Source organism: Gymnogyps californianus, chromosome 28 (assembly GCF_018139145.2).
Source record: "Gymnogyps californianus isolate 813 chromosome 28, ASM1813914v2, whole genome shotgun sequence".
Classification (NCBI taxonomy): domain Eukaryota; kingdom Metazoa; phylum Chordata; class Aves; order Accipitriformes; family Cathartidae; genus Gymnogyps; species Gymnogyps californianus.
Genome location: NC_059498.1, coordinates 7,008,814 through 7,026,382, shown reverse-complemented (window position 1 = coordinate 7,026,382; position 17,569 = coordinate 7,008,814). Strand labels below are relative to the sequence as shown.

Here is a 17,569-nt window from a genome sequence, read left to right as displayed (position 1 = left end):
TGGTTCTCTCCTCCTGTGAGCAACTTTAGTCTTGACTTTGTTTTGGCCTCGGATAAGACCCTGCCAAGATTAATGTTTGAAGCAATTTGTTCCTGCCAAGTGACTCAGAGTGGGCGTGACATGTCTGTCCTGCTTGGAGCCTGTAAGATTTAACTTCACCGTGGGGAAAATCACCACTGCTGCTGGGTTCTGGATGCAGCTCAGGAATGACATGGCCTGTCCTTGCGCCATGGCTCCTGGGACGGGGCTGGAGCGGCCGCACAGCACCGCAGCGTGGGAGGGAGGGAGGCAGGGTGTCTCATGTACGGGTGGTGAGACAAACACCAGTTGAGCGCTGGAGTGGGAGGCCAGCGTGACACGCCCCTGTCCACAGGGAGTCAGGCAGAGAATTTCAGAGAGTTTAAGCTTTTGGTAACTGTCTTCTGTGGAGACTTTCCCCACTGGCACTGCCGGGTGTGACATGCTCTCCCCAATGAGATGGGCAGGAGCATCATGTCTGTGTCCACCGGCCCCCCTCCGCACGGTGGCTGTTGCAGGCCTGTGCTCCAGCCCGGTGACAATGTCATATGGGCCACAGCAGACCTCGCCTCTGGAGCAAGGCCATCTGCTCTCGTCAGAGACCACCCCAGGGTGCATCCCTTTGGCATTGCTGATGTGTGCTTTAGTCACAGGTTGGAAATTCCAGGGAAAAAATGAATGCGCGATGATTATTTCTGACAAGTGGAAGAGATGTGATGTCTGCCGTTAGAGGCTTGTTAGAAAACGGGGCCGTCGGGAGCAGGGAGGCGGGATGGCCACGTCCTGCCCGAGGCCTCGCGCCGCCTCAGAAGTGTCTCTCTCCCCTGCCTGTCGTGTCCCTGATCTGTATGCGTCCCGCTGCCCTGCGCAGGTGAGAAGCGCCTGTTGGCCCCATCCCTGGGGATCACGCTCCCGTGGTGACGTACGCCGGTGATACTCCGTTCCCGTGCAGGGCTGCTGTCCGCCGGTGACCGGCACAGGCTCCGGGCAGTAGCAGCACTCCCCGCCGTGGGCACCGCCGGGCGCCTCCTGCCCCTGCACTTGCGACCCCCATCCCCGTGGGAGGTTTCTCGGCCCAGCTCCGGGGCGATGGGGCGGGCGGGCGGGCGGGCTGCCCGGGGGCCGAGCGGCACCGGCAGGAGCGGGTGCAGGCGGGGAGCTGTGAGGCCGCTCCGGCGTCAGGCGCCCCAACGGGGCCCGGAGCCAGGCGAGCCCAGCGGGGAGGCCTCTCTGCTCTCGCCGCCGGCGGGGCGCGCTGCCCGGGGCGACGCAGAGCGTGACGGTGGCGTAGCGGCGGCCCTTTGCTCCGGCATGACGTCAGCGGCGTTGGCCCACGACCCCCCCCCCCCGGGGCTTCACGGCCGGGGATAGGCGGGAGCGAGGGGCGGAACTACGACTCCCACAAGGCCGCGCGGCCGCGCCCCACTGGCGGCGGCCAATGGGCGCGCGGCCGCCGCTCAGGCAAGGCACACGTGGCGTCGGCGGCAGCCAATGGGCGTCGGCGGCGCCCGTAGCCCGATGGGCCGGGGAGGCCGCGCCGCAGCGAACAAAAGGCGGCGGCGGGCAGGGTGCGGGGCAGCGCGGCCGAGCGGGCGGCCAGGTGAGTGTCGGGGCGGCCGCTGCTGCACCGAGCGCTGCAGCGGCAGGGCCCGCCCCGCCCCGGGAGGGCGGCGGCGGCGGCTTCGGCTCCGTCTGTGCAGGCGGTGGGGTCTGGCTGGAGCGCCGCTCGGCCCGGGCGGAGAACGGCGGCGCCTACGCGCTTGCGGCGGGAGCGAGGCGGCTCAGCGCCTCTCCCGCCCCGGGTGGGAGGTGTCTGCATGCCGGGAGCCCGGGGGAAAGCAGGGGCCGGTAGCGCTGGTCGATGGTCGCAGCCGTCCCCGGCAGCAGCTAGCTCGCCGTACGGCGGGCGGGCCCCGGGAGCCGGGCCGCAGCCTGCGGGAAGCGCCGTGGTTTTACTCAAGTAGCGGGTTTGCAGCTGGGAGCGGAGAAGAGAGCGTCCCGGTGCAGGACGGAGCCGGAGCCCCGTGCTCCCTCCTCGCACCGCCGCCCCTAACCTTGAGGGAGGCGCGCCGCCTTTCAGCTGAGGCTTCCTCATCAGCTGAAGGAGAAAAGACAGTCGTGTCCGTGTCCGGTGGGGCCCTGACTGACCGGGACGTTTCTGAGGCACGGTCTGTTTGCAACGGGCACCGTGCAAATATTTAACGAGGGGCTGGGAGAAAGAGCCCTTGTCTGTGCCAGCGGCAGATTCAGGCTTCGTCTTTGCACGTTCGTTCCCTTCCTCCCTCGTCTGGGAAGCCCTTTGCCAACAGCGCGCGCACCCCTTCTCCAGAGTGAAAATCCCTTTGTGGTGGTTGTGGAGGCAGCCGCCGCCGTGTTGGGGTCTCGTTCCGTTCTTGCTCTCGTAGTAGCAGGCGGGTGGGTAGCCTGTGTCTCTCTCGGTTCCTGTGAATGGATCCGACAGTTCCAGGAGCTGCGAAATGGCTGTTTTCCAGCTCTTTTGTTTGCTACCTGCAAACACCTGCTGTTTATCTTGCTGCTTTGGAAATTCTCTTCCTCTTGTATGGACCTCTCTTCTCTCTGTTAAACTACATTTGTTGTCTGCAATAGCGACTAAAGATTGAACACTTATGTGCATCCTGAATAGATTGTCTGTAGATATCTGTGTTTGTTTTGTTTCCATAATTGGGTTTGGAGCTCAGAATATCAGCTCTACTGTCTAATGCTGTTATTCAAACCCTGTAGAGTTTTCTGCATATGAGACTTCTGTGTGAACATGCAGAAAGCGTGCTCTCCATCCTGCAGCTAGCGGTGCTCTTCCTACTGTTAGCAGCTCTGCTTGAAGTCGGACCCGATACAAAGGACAGCCACAATTGGGAATCCTGCCCAGCCGTGCAGGCCAGAGTACGCACTGCTCCTGTCCACTTTTCAAGTGATGTGGGGAAGGATTTAAGGAATAAACTTGTTAAGGACCTTGCCCAAGGCTGCAGAATAAGATGGTCTTTAAAGACAGAATTCCAAATACCCCACTTCTGGTACTAGATGCTTACCAGGGCATTTGGAGCCTGTCTGCTGCTCTCCGTTAGCCAGGCTTAACTCGGTTTGTAGTCTGTTCCCCTCCCTGGCTGCTGTTTTGTTCTGAAAGGTTCCGTGTCTGCAGGGAACCTCCTCCAGAGCTGGGCATTCCACACGCTCACTGCCTTAGCAAGTGCACCTGCTTGCTTCACACCAGAACGGTGCCAGGCATTTCATAACGCGCAGCATTGAGGTATCTCGACCCGTGAAGTTTGCTGACGGCTGTGGGGCTGCTTCTCTTGAGCCCTGTGTCCTCTGATAAAAGCACGTGTGTTTGCCAGGTGGAAGCTGACGTAACTTTTTGCACTGCTGTGGGCTGAAAATGCTGGCTAGTCTTGAACTGTGTTAATAAATGACCTGGGATGGAGGGGGAAGGTTGCTTTACAGTGTGGTTTTGTTGACATAATTATTGGGAGAGAGCGCATGAAATCTTTACTGGAGAGGGAGTCCTTTTCTCCCAACGAAAGCATTGCTCAGTATGATTGGAGTATGGTACTGATCTGGATCTAAGAAAATTCCATGTACGAGCGCCGTGTTCTATATGAACACAAACTGGTGAAGCTCACAGAGTTATACCTCTGAGACCAGAAAGGGTTTAAAGAAAAATAAACCAAAGCAATGTCTTTAATTTTTTTTTTCTCCCCTTGCAGAGTAGACCATGTTGCGCTGAGTAGTGCCACATCATCTGATCTCTTTGGGAGTCAAGGAGAATTTACCCGGGTTCTGTTGTCAAGAATGCCTCTTCTTGTTTCCCCACCTTTTTTCCTTTGAACTGTATTGCGTTTTCCCTTCAACTAGTTGCTAGTGTATTGGCGCAGACCTATCAGTTATGTCACAGCAAACACAACATCCAGCTCTTTAATCCTCATCTAGCTTGCCACCATCACACTCGGTTTTTTTCTCTTGTCAATACACTCAAGAAACTTTCCCCAAGCATAATTTTTTTTGCATATTTGACAGGTGACATGTTTTGAGGGAATAAGTGCTTCTGAGCCCTCAAAAATGTGATCTAATCCATTTCTCTTACTTGCTCTGGACTTGCTAGCGAAGGCTGAAAACCAGCACTTTTTAAATCAGTGGGTATGGATGATGGTATAAAGGTCTCTGATGCGTAGTAGGGAAGCTGTTTGTTTTAGAGCCTCAGTAAACGAACACAAATCATTCACGGAAATCAGTGACGCTTCCAGAAATAACTTATTCTTACACCAGTAACCCAGTTGTCAAACCAAGACTAGGTGTGTGACATCTGTCAAACAGAGCTCTTTGCTGTCCTTTACTTCTTAAGCAGAGGCATGCTTCAAAGGCAAGAATGGTTCTGGTAACCGGGGCTGACCCTGCTTTGAGCTTGAGGTTGGACTAGGTGACCTCCCGAGGCCCCTTCTAACCTGAACTATTCTGTGATCCTATGATCTGTTGCATTTTAACTGAAAAGTTCACAGCGTGTACTGTGGAAAATGCTTTAAAGTGGCAGTAGATTGTCCTTCACTTAGCGAGTTTGGCCAGGAACCAACTGTGTTTCCATTGTACACCCCTCAAAGGAAAAGGCAAGGCAGTTTATAATAATTGGATCTGAAGGGTTGTGATAGTGCAGGTACAGTACGGAACTCGCAGAATGACCAGTAAATCATTGCAGGCAGCTAGAGAGGCATTATAGGTTAGAAACTGTTAATTCTATCTGCCCCTATCCTAAATCTTGTGCAGCAGAGGATACATATTAAGAGCAGACTGGAAAGGGCATTTTGTGCTGCTGACATGAATCTACCATTGTGTGTGGTGGTTGCAAGATCTGGGGCCTAAAGTCCTAAGAAAATTGCAGTTCAGTCTTACCTAACAAATCATGAACAGAGCAGTGTCTGGGAGTGAATCAGTAGAAGAGAACGTTATCCTATAGCTTGTACTTGGTATAGCGAAAGGGATTATTTTTTTTTCTCTGCACCCCCTCTGTTTTTCTTCAGAGGTGCATCCATTACTCTCATCAGCCATAGCTGGTACTGCAGGTGCTAAGCATGACTGAAAATAAGATTCTCCATGACAGATGAGAGTCCTAACCTGCCTCATTCTTGGGAAACTGCAAAGATTCTGCTCCTCTACTTCTGTGGTGACCTGCAGTGCATGCTCCTGCTCAGTGTTTGCAGAACAGATGCAACCAGTTAATGGAGTCTGCTCTGATTATGTCTCTCTGGTTGATGAGGGACCTGCATGAGCACATACAGCTAGGAATTGCTGATGCCCTATGGATTTTTTTTTTTTCCTGCTGATCTTTTAGCTTAACAATTCAGCAGACTGAAGCAATTGTTTTGTGCTGTCTATCCCATGAGAAAGGCAGGGTTGGAGCAGCAGAAAAACCTGAGTGAGGGATGTGACTAAAGACTTCCTAATGATAAGGAAATGTCTCGGTGAACCATGGGCAGATAAGGGCAGAAAAGCCTCACTTCTGCTGTTCTGTTGCCATGACACAAAGATTTTGTCATTTTTCATCTACTGCTATTGTAATAATCCTCTAGGTTTTCTCTCTTTACCCCAGTAGTGTTATTGCAAAAATGAGGTGATGAAATTGGGAGAGAAACTAGGGGAGCAGCAGAATGTAGTGGCATAAAGGAGGCCAGTCAAGTTTCTGAGAGATGAGCGACTTCACAGCGCCATGTCTTGTGGGAATGCCCCCGTGTTTTGTGTCCCTCAGGTTTAAGCAATCCCATGTACGTCACTGTTGTTCCCACTGACTTTTTTTTTTTTTACAGGACTGTTTTTAGTAAGACCTGAGGGATGTCCTGGGTCCAGTTTCCTGCAATTGCAGACAATTACATCTTGGTCATTGGCATAACTAGCATCAGCTTGATTGTTTTAATTTGTAAATGTGGACTGAAGATCTGCAGTATTGTTCAGGGGCTCTGTATCACCCTGGAGAAATGAAAAATACTTAGGGTTTTTTTTTTTTTAGATTAAGAAATATGTTTGCCATTTTCTTTTATCCATCTGCTTCTACTGCAGTGAAATGTGACACTTTTTCTCTGGGACTGGCCTTTAGCATATTGTAGAATAGGCAGTTGATGGATTTCTAAGAGCTTTGAAAGCAAGGGCATTCCAGCTTTCTACTAGGCAAAATAAATAGCTGCAGGTAACTTGGGAGCAGGATTTGCTCTCAGAAACAGCACTGCTTTAAAGCAAAAATCATAATGGAAAGTTTTCAGCACTACAGTACAGATGACTTACTGTAGCGTGTGTGTGTGTGCAGCTGTGAAGACAAGGTAGCAGAGGTGTCTGTGGGAATTGAATATGTCTGTGCATGCTTGCAGAAAAAGGTTAGGTGGGGTTTTTTTTGGTAGGCTTTTTTTTTTCTTGCAGCTCTGCCAACTACTAGCCCAATGTATGGCCACTTCTGTAGCTTTGGAAAGTCTTCCTCTGTAGCTAGCCTGTGGCTGACCGACCATATAATAAAGCTGTAAGCTTTTGGTCAGAGAAGCTGGCATATTCTTTTTGACAATGCTTATCTGATGCACAGACAGTGCCTCATAATTAAGAAAAAAGCTGTTTCAGAATGGTACCATGAAGCTGGTCCACAATTAGTAGAGGATAGATGCAAACCAGTTCTGCAAACTCACTTGAGATTCTTCTTAGTCTGATGTAGCAAACTCTAGTTGGTTTCTAGTAGTTAAACCATTCTGTCTTTTGCAGCTTCCTTGCTAATAAAGATTAAGCAGTCAAAGCAACTCTGCTAATCTTTGAATTTTTAATGCAGATTACAACACAGCTTACGCTCCTACAGTTTTGTGGCATTTGCAGGGCAAAGACGGGCAGAGAATTGCAATCGGCAATAGGATTTTGTACAGCAAATACCCAGTTGCTCCACAAGCACGAGAAGCCGTGTCTGCAACCCATTCAACACACAGGTCATCTGTCAGCTAGCACCCTTATGATGTGTCTGGCCACTGCTGCTTACCTGTGGCAGATGGCTTCCCCTGAGACTGTTGCACACTTTGCCCCCCTTCACCTCCCTTTCCTTCCAATCAAAATTCCTATCCTTCTAGAAAGCTGTGGTGGTTTACCACCAAGAAGAGATGAATGTTTCTCCAACTTCAGCGTCTGTGCTTAGCTTACAGCCAGAATTGCAGCCTACCTAAGAAGGTTATGCAGTAAGCCTTGCAGCTCCTAAAATGTTTGAGGTTAATCCACTGGTACCCAGCATTTCCCCTTCACTGACTCTGCTTCCTCTTCCGATACATGCTGCTGTTATTTGTTCCCTGATAGCTATGTATAAATCTTCCCCTTGAGATAACTACATTATCTCAATGTCACTCCATCTTTTGTAATTAGGAGCACCCGATGGAAGTTCTAGATTGCTTCTAAAGTTACTGCAGAATGGCTGCTCGTAGCCCCAGGACTTGACATAATTCAGTGGCTCTCAATGTTTTCCTGAGACAACTCTATTCCCACAGCATCTCTGAATACATATTTTTAGGAATGCCTCTTAGAGAGCAAATGAAGCTAACACAGCAGCCTCAGGATAGCATTTGTTTGGGCTGTGACGTTAAAGGGGGCTGCAAGGGAGGACGGAATGGTAGGATGTGTATCTTGCTATGAGGGGCCAGACAAACAAAATGTGCTTGGTCTCCTTTGGCTTGTTCACAAGAGCTCCCCTCTCCTTAGCCTGTGCTGACTTCGGCACTGGGGTAATAAAACAAAGTGGGGTTACTTTTAGCAGACTAAATATTAGGTGCAAGTGTTTATGGTGACAAGAATGGGGTTTTGATTCTATGAAGAAAGACAGGGTGCTTCAGAAACATTGCCTGATGCTGTTTTGAAATGGGATTAGATTGTAAGCTGCACTGCAATCGTGTTGGAGTTTTACATAATTATCTGAAAGCAGGAACACTGGTTTTTTAACATCTTTTACCCTTTCTGTAGCTTCTCCTTTTCTACTTTAACACTGGAATTGTGTTTGAAAAGATGTTAGCAGCAAATTTGACTGCCAGTTCTTAAGCCTAGTTAACAGCTTTCAATATCAGTACTTCCTCAGTCCAACCTGTTTCATTCTAGAGGCATACAGAGAATGCAACCTGCCTCCTACTACTTCTTTCCGCAGAATAAGTATTTTTTCTGTTTATTGGGGGGGGGTGGACCAAACCTCTTTCTTCCTGCTCTAGGGAAAAAGGTCTTTAGTGATGGTTAATTATTCCCTGGCAAATTTTGTGCTTGCTTATAGGATGAATAACCCAATTGATTACTAATGGTTATTACCCAGAAGGTAGCACAAGAAATAACTGTGGAATTTTTAAACTGTTTCTCTCTGTGGGTCTTAAGTGGGGCATCTATTTTGTGATGGCATGGGCAGTTAGTCAGTCTTATTGAGCCATTCAAATACGTCACTGTCCAGATACTCAGATGGAATCTGAGCGCTTCTTTTCTGCGTTGGTGCCTTTCTGCTTTGCAGCTCTCTCAGAAACCATCCTAAGCGTGCTTTTGTGTTTCCTGCCACACTGGCTGTGCTTGGGGAACAGTGACATGACCTCCAGTCACTCAGGATGCAGCCACTGCTCGAGCTTCACTGCCAGCAGTCTGCCCCCTCAGAAAAATCAAAACTGCTTGTTGACCTCTGGCTGATCACAAGACTCAGTTCTGATGTTTGACACATCCAGACAGGTTCACTAGGAGGAAGTATTCTTTTAAATAAATATTTATTGCAGCTAAAAATAAATGCATCTTTGACACCTACAACTTTGTTGCTGCATGTCAGAAAGAAAAGTTACAGCCTTGAGATTGGAAATAATCTACTTATGTCAGTTTAGAATATACTCTTTAAAAGAGAAGAAGGCCATCTCCAGGAAAGGCATGAAATTAGGAATTTTTTTAAATGACTCTTCTCAAACCCCAAACTGTCTGACCTTAATCTTCTATGTTGTCTTGAGCATCTTATTCTGTAGGGTATGAACCTGCTTCCAAGACATCTAGGTTCTGAAAAAAAACAAACAAAAAAAAGATGTAAATGTGTTCTGGTTCTGATAATACTGGGAACATTTTCTTTTCCCTTTAGAAAAAGGTATGGGGGATTGCTAAATTGCCTGCAGTCAAGCTCAGACTGGAAATGTGGCATGCCATAAGAAAACAAGTGGGAGGGAGGGTTTTCCTCTCCTGTTGCCTTGTCACTCCCTGCTACTGAACTAGAAGAAATGGTAGGTGTGTTACATAGATCCCACAACAGCAGACCCGGGGTGCTGTGTAGTTTGAGACAAGCTGCCTTAGCTGAGCGCTCCCCTAGATGCGGGGGGATGCTCTGAGCTGGCAGGTTTGCTAAAGGTGCAGTGGTGGCTGGGACAAGCTGCAAGGATTACGCCTTTCCCTGCAGGCAAGGCTGGACCAAAGTAGTGTTCAGGGCAGGGGAATGGGGTAGAAGTTTTAAGCAACACTAATAGTTCTTGCTCATCAGGTGAGTTTTATAGCCTTATTTATAATGCGGAGACACAGCCCCAGCTCTGTATTTGCTTTGGTTTTGCATTGAGCTAGGTGATGGGGAATTTTCTGTGAGAACTGAACTCTGTTCCTGATTGCTCTTTTTTTTTTTTCCCCTCCCAATTCAGACTAGGTAGCCATGTCAGCCAAAGCCATCTCTGAGCAGACGGGGAAGGAGTTCTTGTATAAGTATATCTGCACATCCTCTGCCATCCAGAACCGTTTCAAGTATGCCCGAGTCACCCCAGTCACTGACTGGGCACGACTCACCCAGGACCATCCTTGGCTTCTGAGCGAGGTAAGGAGAGTGTCTTGCCTTCCTGTAGTGGCTCAGCCCCGGACAAACCTCTGCCCGCCCAAGCTGCTCCCTGTCAGGCACGGCACGTCGTGCTGTGGCAGGTTGTGAGCAGAACTGTGCTCTGGATCTTTCCTGAAGGACCGGTCGCTGCTGCTGCTCTGCAACATTCATTTGCAACACTGATGAAGAAACAAGCCTTGCTTCAAGGCTGTTGTATCACCTTCTAGGGGGTCTGATTATAAAATTCCTTTAAGGACACTGTGAAATACATGAGCAGAGATATCTGCAAACAAGAAGCTGCTAATAACCACACAGAAGGTAAACGAGGCTAATTCAGACAAAGCAAGAGTCTCTTGAGATGTCAGTCCCTGTTCTCAAACCCTTACTTTCTGAAACCATGGAGTGCTTTCTCTGTGGCTGGCTTTTATGTTCAGTTAGGATACCGCTTAGGTTTCCTGCGTCCAAGCAACACATCAGAGAAAACTTTATTTTTTGCTTTTTCTATGCAACATCTTTGATATCTCTGTGTGTTTCATAGCCATGTACTTTCTGCAGAGAAAGCATATCCAGAACTCTTTTTATTAGTTGTCCAAGCTGGCTCCTTTCCAGTGGTTAATTATATTAAGTCATTGGTTGGTAGAACATGAATGTTTCACAGTCCTTTACTGACTAATAGAAGCCCTACACTAAGTAATTAAATGTTCCATACTCAAGTGCATGAGTGAATTGCAGGAAGATATCAGCAGTGCTTCTAAAAAGACTTGCAGAAAGCCAGAAGGCAGCAAGGATGCCATCTAGCCTTTAAGGCAGAGTTCTGTAATGCTAGAGACGGCTACAGGGTCCAGCAGAAAGACCACGATCAGTGTTCTCTACTGCAACGTGTTATGTTCTGACTCTACACTGTAAGTTGCTGAAGTTCCAGGACACATCAGCTGTACAGGAGAATGGCACCCATTTCTTATCTTTTTTTTTTTAATATTTGCGAGCTAGAGATAAGTGTGTTACCTAGGAACAGCTTTCCATAGGTATCTTAGAAAGAGCCACTGTCAGTTGACTAAAATGTGCATGACCGCTGGCCCTAGCCAGTCTCATATGCAAAGTATGTAGTGACAGCAGGAGCTTTCTTTGAAAGCAGCTGACTGTGCTTGCCGTGTCTCTAATAGTTTCTCCTTATGAGCCTCTGCTCACAGAGAAATATTAATTTCATGATGCATCTTACAAAGACAGTTTGCAAAACTGATGGGATGCTGTACACTTTTCAGTGTGGTTTTTTTTTTTTAACAGAAAGTGAGTACATATACCCCATCCTAACAACTGCTTTGAAAAAGTTATCAAAGTTCATCAAAAAAAGTCAAACTGTCACCTCGGTCTCTGATGTATACTCACGTCTGAGTAGAAATAAGGCAGCTCTTCGCAAAGTACAGCGTAAAAAAACCTGCAGGCATGTTGCACCAGGAGATGGATTTGCCAAGAGGTTAAAGAAATTCTGCAAGGACGTTTGCTGTACAGAATTTATTTAAGTTTTTGTTTCACTATCTGCAGAGAATCACTCGACTAAAATCACTTTCTAATGCTTCTTTCTTTTAATCTCTCTTGCACAATGTTGTAGCGTCTAGTGGTGAAGCCAGATCAGCTCATAAAGAGACGTGGGAAGCTTGGACTGGTTGGAATTAACCTCACTCTGGATCAGGTGAAGGTTTGGCTCAAACAGCGTCTGGGCCAAGAAACCACGGTGAGTGCCACCTTAGCAACAAAAACATAAGACTTCTTGTTCTGTCTTTTCTGCCTGCTTGCATGATAGGAGCTGGTGTGCAGGTATTTCTCTTGCTTATGGTGGTTTAAAATGCATGTTATGCTGATGCCAAAGCAAGTGAGAAACTGTCCCACATGTGAACTTCCTGCTGGTAAATGAGCACTGATAAATGACACGCCTTGACAGGGAGCGCAGCTCGGTGCTCCCTATTACCGTCTGCTGTCCAGGTCTGCTGTGTAGGGCCTGTGTGGTGGGAGCTCAGCAGGAATTAGTACCATTTTGAAAATCCCTTCCACTTGGGAGTCAGCAGTTGATAGCTCAAATGCTGTGTCTAGTTGGCATAGCTGCTTCACTTTAATACCCAAGGCAGATCTAACAAGACAAGTATAAAAGCTGTCATAAGATTGTCCTTTTCTTGTAGCCAGCCAGTGTGCTTTGGCTGATGACTGAGTGTTACTTCAAGTCCTTATTTTAACTCAGCGCTGGCTTGTAATATTTATTCTCCTGGGAATGACACTGCAATGCTAATGATAAAGAAACACCTGCCATCCCAGCTGCTGTGTTTCAGGAGCTGACAGAGTTCTGCTGCCTCAAGGAAACTGATGCCTTGACCCTACTGTGATTGATTTGCTGCTGGCTTCAGCACCAAGGTGTGCAGCCGAGCCACTGAGGCTTGCCCAAAGGCCATTATGAAACAGCAGGCAACTGCATCTTGTGTGCCTGCCCATCAGGAAAACGATGGATGTTGAAATCACTTCTTTAGCACAATACAACAACCACATCTAAAGGATGTTTTTACTTGTGCCAAGGACTTCTAACCAGTGATGTTCACTCCTGAAGCAGTGTCCTCAGGAGCAGGGGGTATCTCCTGTGGCCTGTGCAGGAGTGTCCCTTGAGCCAGGAAACTTGGTTTTGGACAGCAGGAAAGCGCCTACGCAGGACAGTTCCTGGGACCTTGCTGTAGCTGTCTGTCCCTGCAGGAAGAGGCTAAATGGTTCTCTTACTCTTCCATGCTCACTGACACCACTTTCAGGGCGAGTGCTGGGCAGAGGCCTCTGCTCCTGCCACTCCCTGTCTAGCTCAGGAGTTCCCTCATGTCTGATTTTTTCAAAGCTCCAAGAAGAAGCTCAAGCCATCGCATTTCACACTGCACTAAGCAGTGCTCTGTAAAGGTGCTGTCTCTGGGACAGGAGATGAAGAGCAGCCATTCTGGTGTAATTCTGATAGCCATCTGTCCTGTTAGGAAAGGGGAAGGTGACTGACTCCTGTAACCGATGAAGTTCCAATACCCTGGAGCGGCACAGCAGCATGTCTAGCAGTGACAGTGCTTGATGCTGTGCTGGAGCGGGAGGAGTATGGTTCCAGGAAACATGGTGGAGAGGTGCTTGGGAGGAAGTGATTTTAGAGTAATGTTGATTAATTCTCAAAACTTGCCTTATGCTGTCATAAATGTGGATACTGGACAAGCATTTACTGGTGTTTGTCTTGTTTTCTGCCTACAGATTGCTAATGCTAAGGGAATCCTAAAGAATTTTCTGATTGAACCCTTCGTCCCTCACAAACAGGTTAGTATACCAAATAAAGCATTAAAAAGTGCTTTTAAATCTCTTTTGATTTGCATGCAGCTTAGATGGATTGATACAGTGGAGAAAGCAGAAGTTTGTGAGTGTGCTGTTAAGCTGACAGTGTCGATGCATGTGGTCAGAGCTGTGTGCAGGCACAGCATTAGTCCGTGCAAAGAGCTGTTAATAATCATGTTGGTTGCTGTTAGTCTGCTGGGAGGAGTCAGATCAGCTCAGAGGGACCAAGTTGGTTGGTCAGGGCAGCTCACAGCTCCTTGAATCTGGTACTCCCGAGCACGGATAACAAACTGTTGATGTGAGATATCTCAGTTTGTGCTGGTGAAATATTCATACTCCGCCATGGTTTGCAGGAAGGGTATAATTACCCAAGATATAGGTGCTTTCAGTGCACACAAGAAAGGACCCTGTTTTGCACTTCAGTTGTGTAAGATGGGAGCAGTTTTCTCCAGAAATCCCTGGCACATTTCACCAGGATGAAGCACTCTGGGCCCTGCCACTCTCCGTCCCCGGCCAGCACAGCCTGTACAACCCTGGGGAGTGTCTGGGCTGCTCCAGTGCTGCTTCTCCTTGGAAAGCTTAGTGGTGTGCTCAGTTGCCCCTTCCCTAGCATTGACACAGGAGCTTCTTCTTCAAGGTCTTCTCTGGGTGTGACTTACTAATGCTTGTGCCTGGGTCTGTGGTGCAGGAGGAAGAGTTCTATGTGTGCATATACGCTGCCCGTGAGGGAGACTACGTACTCTTCCACCACGAAGGGGGTGTGGATGTGGGAGATGTTGATGCCAAAGCTCAGAAGTTGCTTGTGGCAGTGGACGAAAAGCTCAATGAATCAGATGTAAAGAAATATCTCCTGCAGCATGCACCAGCAAATAAAAAGGAGTAAGTACAGATGCCCAGTTCCGGGAATGGCCAGCCACCCAGAAGCTCCTCTCCTTTATTTCAATGCAACATCCCTTTGTTCTGTTTCACCCTAAAGCTTGCTCTCCTACCCTTCTTGCTTTGCTCAAGAATATGCCGTGCATCCTAAATCCAAGTTCTTTGACCTTATCCGAGCCGCTTGTAAAACCTGAAATAAGTGTTCATAGTGCTTTGAGCCTTTACTTGACAGGAGCACTTCTCGGTCTACTGAAGTCTTGACCTTTGAGATGTTGGAGACATTGAATTTTCATCCTTTGTGCCAGCATAGAAGAGTCTCTTTTATTTAGTAGAAATGGTGATAAGATGTGAATCTGATTGCTAATTCAGAAATGTACTCTCCCTTACTCTGGCCTAGTCTAAGAAGGTATTCTCTTGCTATTCCTACGCTTACTGCAAGCTTATCTGTAGATCTCAAAGCTTCTTCTGCACCTCCTTTAATTAGATGCCTATACCTAGTTATCTTAACATATGTCATGATTTTTCCAAATGTAACGTAATCACTGATGGCATTGTTCAGCACTGAAAGGCTGAAGAAGCCTGTCACTAATGTAGTTTACTGCAGTCTCTTCCCTATCCCAGCTAACAAAGCTTAGTTCTGACAACGATGGATTTCTGTCTCTCGGTGAGATTAAACAGACTCAACATCTATATGACAGTTGTGAGCAACTATGTTCTCAGCAGAGTTTGGCGGAGTGTAATTAAGATGAGTCATCAAGGTCTTCCTTTCCTTGAGTCATCACCCAGGCTTCTTCCAGAGAAGATGAAGGAGAATGAAAGAAATTGATACAGAGTAGATTTGCAGATTGCCACTAATATAAATGAAGCAGAGCAGGCTGTGCTTTATATTTGGCTGCTTTAATGAATTTGTGTTAAATTTTTTTACAGCATCTTGGCTAGCTTCATCTGTGGCCTGTTCAACCTTTATGAAGATCTATATTTCACATACCTCGAGATCAATCCATTAGGTAACAGCTATTTTTGGGAGCAGGACTTTCTGTTCTAGAATACTGAAATGTGTACTTTATCCTTCTCTGTTTTATGTAGTTCGCCACAATACTAGGTGGTGTATGCAAAAGAAGTACAAGAGTGGCTATGATGTGTCCTGGAGCTATTAATTGAATGAATCCAAAATGAGGACTGCTTGCAGGTGTTCTCTGTTATCTAACTTCCTGGTAGAAATGAAAAATTCCATCAAAAGGGATGTTAAGTCAGGACTAAGGAACGTAAAAAATTGCTCTGTTGGATCAGAACAAAACAGCACCTGAGCCAGGGCCTGGTCCCAGGACCATGGTCACTAGTTAATTCTTAAGGGAACTCTCTGGGTTTGGTAAATACAATTAAATGACCGAAGTGGAGGAAGGGGAACAAAGGTGACCTAGCTTTTTTAATGATCTCTGTGTGGTATAAAAATTTATGAGTAAATCTGTAATGCATGTCTCTATAAAACAGAGCTAATTCTGGTATTTTTTTCAAATGCAGTGGTGACTAATGATGGTGTCTACATCCTTGATTTGGCTGCGAAGATTGATGCAACTGCTGACTACATCTGCAAAGTGAAATGGGGGGATGTGGAGTTCCCCCCTCCCTTTGGCAGGGAAGCTTACCCAGAGGCAAGTAACAACCCACTCTGGCCCAAATCCCTCTATTGTGGACTAGAAGATTAATTCCTCATTGCTTTTATGTCCATGGCATTGAGGTTTTCCTCTCTTGTGGGTTTTGTTGCTGTGTTTCAAGTACCTTGGCATTGCTAACCATGATAACAGCTTGTACAAACCTGTGTATGGGTTGCTGTAGTACTAGGACTTCTTGTAATCATGCTCTGAACCACAATTGCTTTACATCTTTGCTTGGGTGTTGTTTCAGTTCTTTTCTTTAATTCAGAATTGACTTTTTTAAATGGAGGCTTATATTTAACTTCCTTCAGCTATTTGCCAAAGCTCTGTACTTGTACAGTCTTCCTTATATGGTTCTTGCCTGCATTGCTCCCCTATCAGCATCATTATTTTTTGTTGGAGCACTGGTTATTGACAGCCTCGTGGCAGCTGACGCTCCCTCGGTGTTTCAGTTACAGCTTCTGAGAGCAGAGTAGCAGTTGTGTGCAAAATCTGTATGCGAGTATGAATCCAGAGAAAACAATTGCCATCTCTCAAACTTCAAAGTAAAAAGTTGAGATGTTAATACACCTGTTTTCCTGAAAAGTGATGACCAAGAGGAGGCCTGCAGGCAAACTTTTTGTTTTAAAGTTAGAAATGCCTGTTCCCTCTCAGAATTCCCTGGGTTTGTCCTGCTGGTTGCATAAACACCGCTTCATACATAGCCTCCCAGCAGTTTCAAAAACTGTTGGAAGCAGAGCGCTCTCCTTAATTGTTCTGTTACTCATTTCAGGTGACTGTTCTGCTGTCTCCGAAAGGATTTCTGTCCTGACTTTTTCATTTTAATAATTATAATTATGCTTCAGTTGGGGGAAGGTTTTTGTAACATGGCCAGGAAATCCATTTAGCTATTTCTCTCCATGTAGCTTGCTGGATGCCAACACTTAACTCAATTTGCTCTTAAAAGGATTAGTTCAGTTTTTGCCTCTCTGAATCATCCCTCTGCAAGTCACTGTGAAGGTTATTATGGCAGTGCCTTCACTGAGAATTTTAATGAACTCCCAGTGAAGTGCTTCTCAACAGGCAAGCACACTGTGATACAGGAACACCACATTGAGCCAAATTACAGCGCTCTCAGCGATTACATTCTTGGCTGTAGCACAGCCAGAGAGTGTGTAGCCATGGGTGTGTTGATTTTAAATTTCCTCTGGTCTCAGTCTGCAGACAAGGTCAGAACAAGACTCCTCAGTTCAGAGGCATTTGATTTTGTGACTGTCGTATGCGGAACCATGAAACCTGGGAGCTTCCCAGGGCTGGCTGAGCAGTAAAGACCACTGTTCGTGGACAGGCCAGTGTAGTATAGCTTAGTGGAACACACCCAACAGTTGGCTGCATTTCCAAAGTTTTTCATGTGCAAACAGGAAAAATCTGCTTCTGGATTTGCACTCTACAAATGAAGTAATATCAAACCTGTTTATAGCAATCACTGGTGACTTCACCTGGGACAAGCAAGAGACAAGCCAGCAGGCCTTATAAAGACGACATATTCTTTGGAAGGCGTATTTTTTTTTCCCCCAACAAAGAATCAAAATTTGAGCATACGCTCAGGTTGATCCCCTTTGAATTTGTTACAGAGAGAATGGCGCATGCTGTCTATATCCAGTCCAATTTCAGTGTTCTGTCTTGGAGAACACCTAACACAAATTAGTCCTGGCCCCTGAGAGATGAAGCTGGGTCTCCGTGTCTTACAAAAATGGTGTTTGTAGTTCTGCTCTCCCCTCAGTTGCAGTTGAGAGGAGATGTGGGAGCTCTGCGTGTCCAAACGGGCCCAGCACTACAAACCCTCTGGTTTGGAAAAGGATGCAGAAGGAAGTTTAAATTGTGTGCTGCTCTG

At 47.1% G+C, this 17,569-nt stretch overlaps 1 protein-coding gene across 2 annotated transcripts in view; it reads left to right on the top strand.

Moving 5' to 3' along the window:
- Nucleotides 1–1,584: 1,584 nt before the first annotated feature.
- Nucleotides 1,585–17,569, top strand: part of ACLY (ATP citrate lyase) — a 30,339-nt gene continuing 14,354 nt past the window's right edge. Inside the window, exons 1-7 of one of the 2 annotated variants that reach the window (XM_050911946.1) lie at nucleotides 1,585–1,618; nucleotides 9,663–9,832; nucleotides 11,442–11,564; nucleotides 13,088–13,150; nucleotides 13,854–14,044; nucleotides 14,969–15,048; nucleotides 15,563–15,693. In XM_050911946.1, the coding sequence (XP_050767903.1) occupies nucleotides 9,674–9,832; nucleotides 11,442–11,564; nucleotides 13,088–13,150; nucleotides 13,854–14,044; nucleotides 14,969–15,048; nucleotides 15,563–15,693 (747 nt within the window). In that variant the 5' untranslated portion in view covers nucleotides 1,585–1,618; nucleotides 9,663–9,673. The remainder of the gene's footprint in view (nucleotides 1,619–9,662; nucleotides 9,833–11,441; nucleotides 11,565–13,087; nucleotides 13,151–13,853; nucleotides 14,045–14,968; nucleotides 15,049–15,562; nucleotides 15,694–17,569) is intronic. The other variant, XM_050911947.1, reaches the window with a different exon arrangement.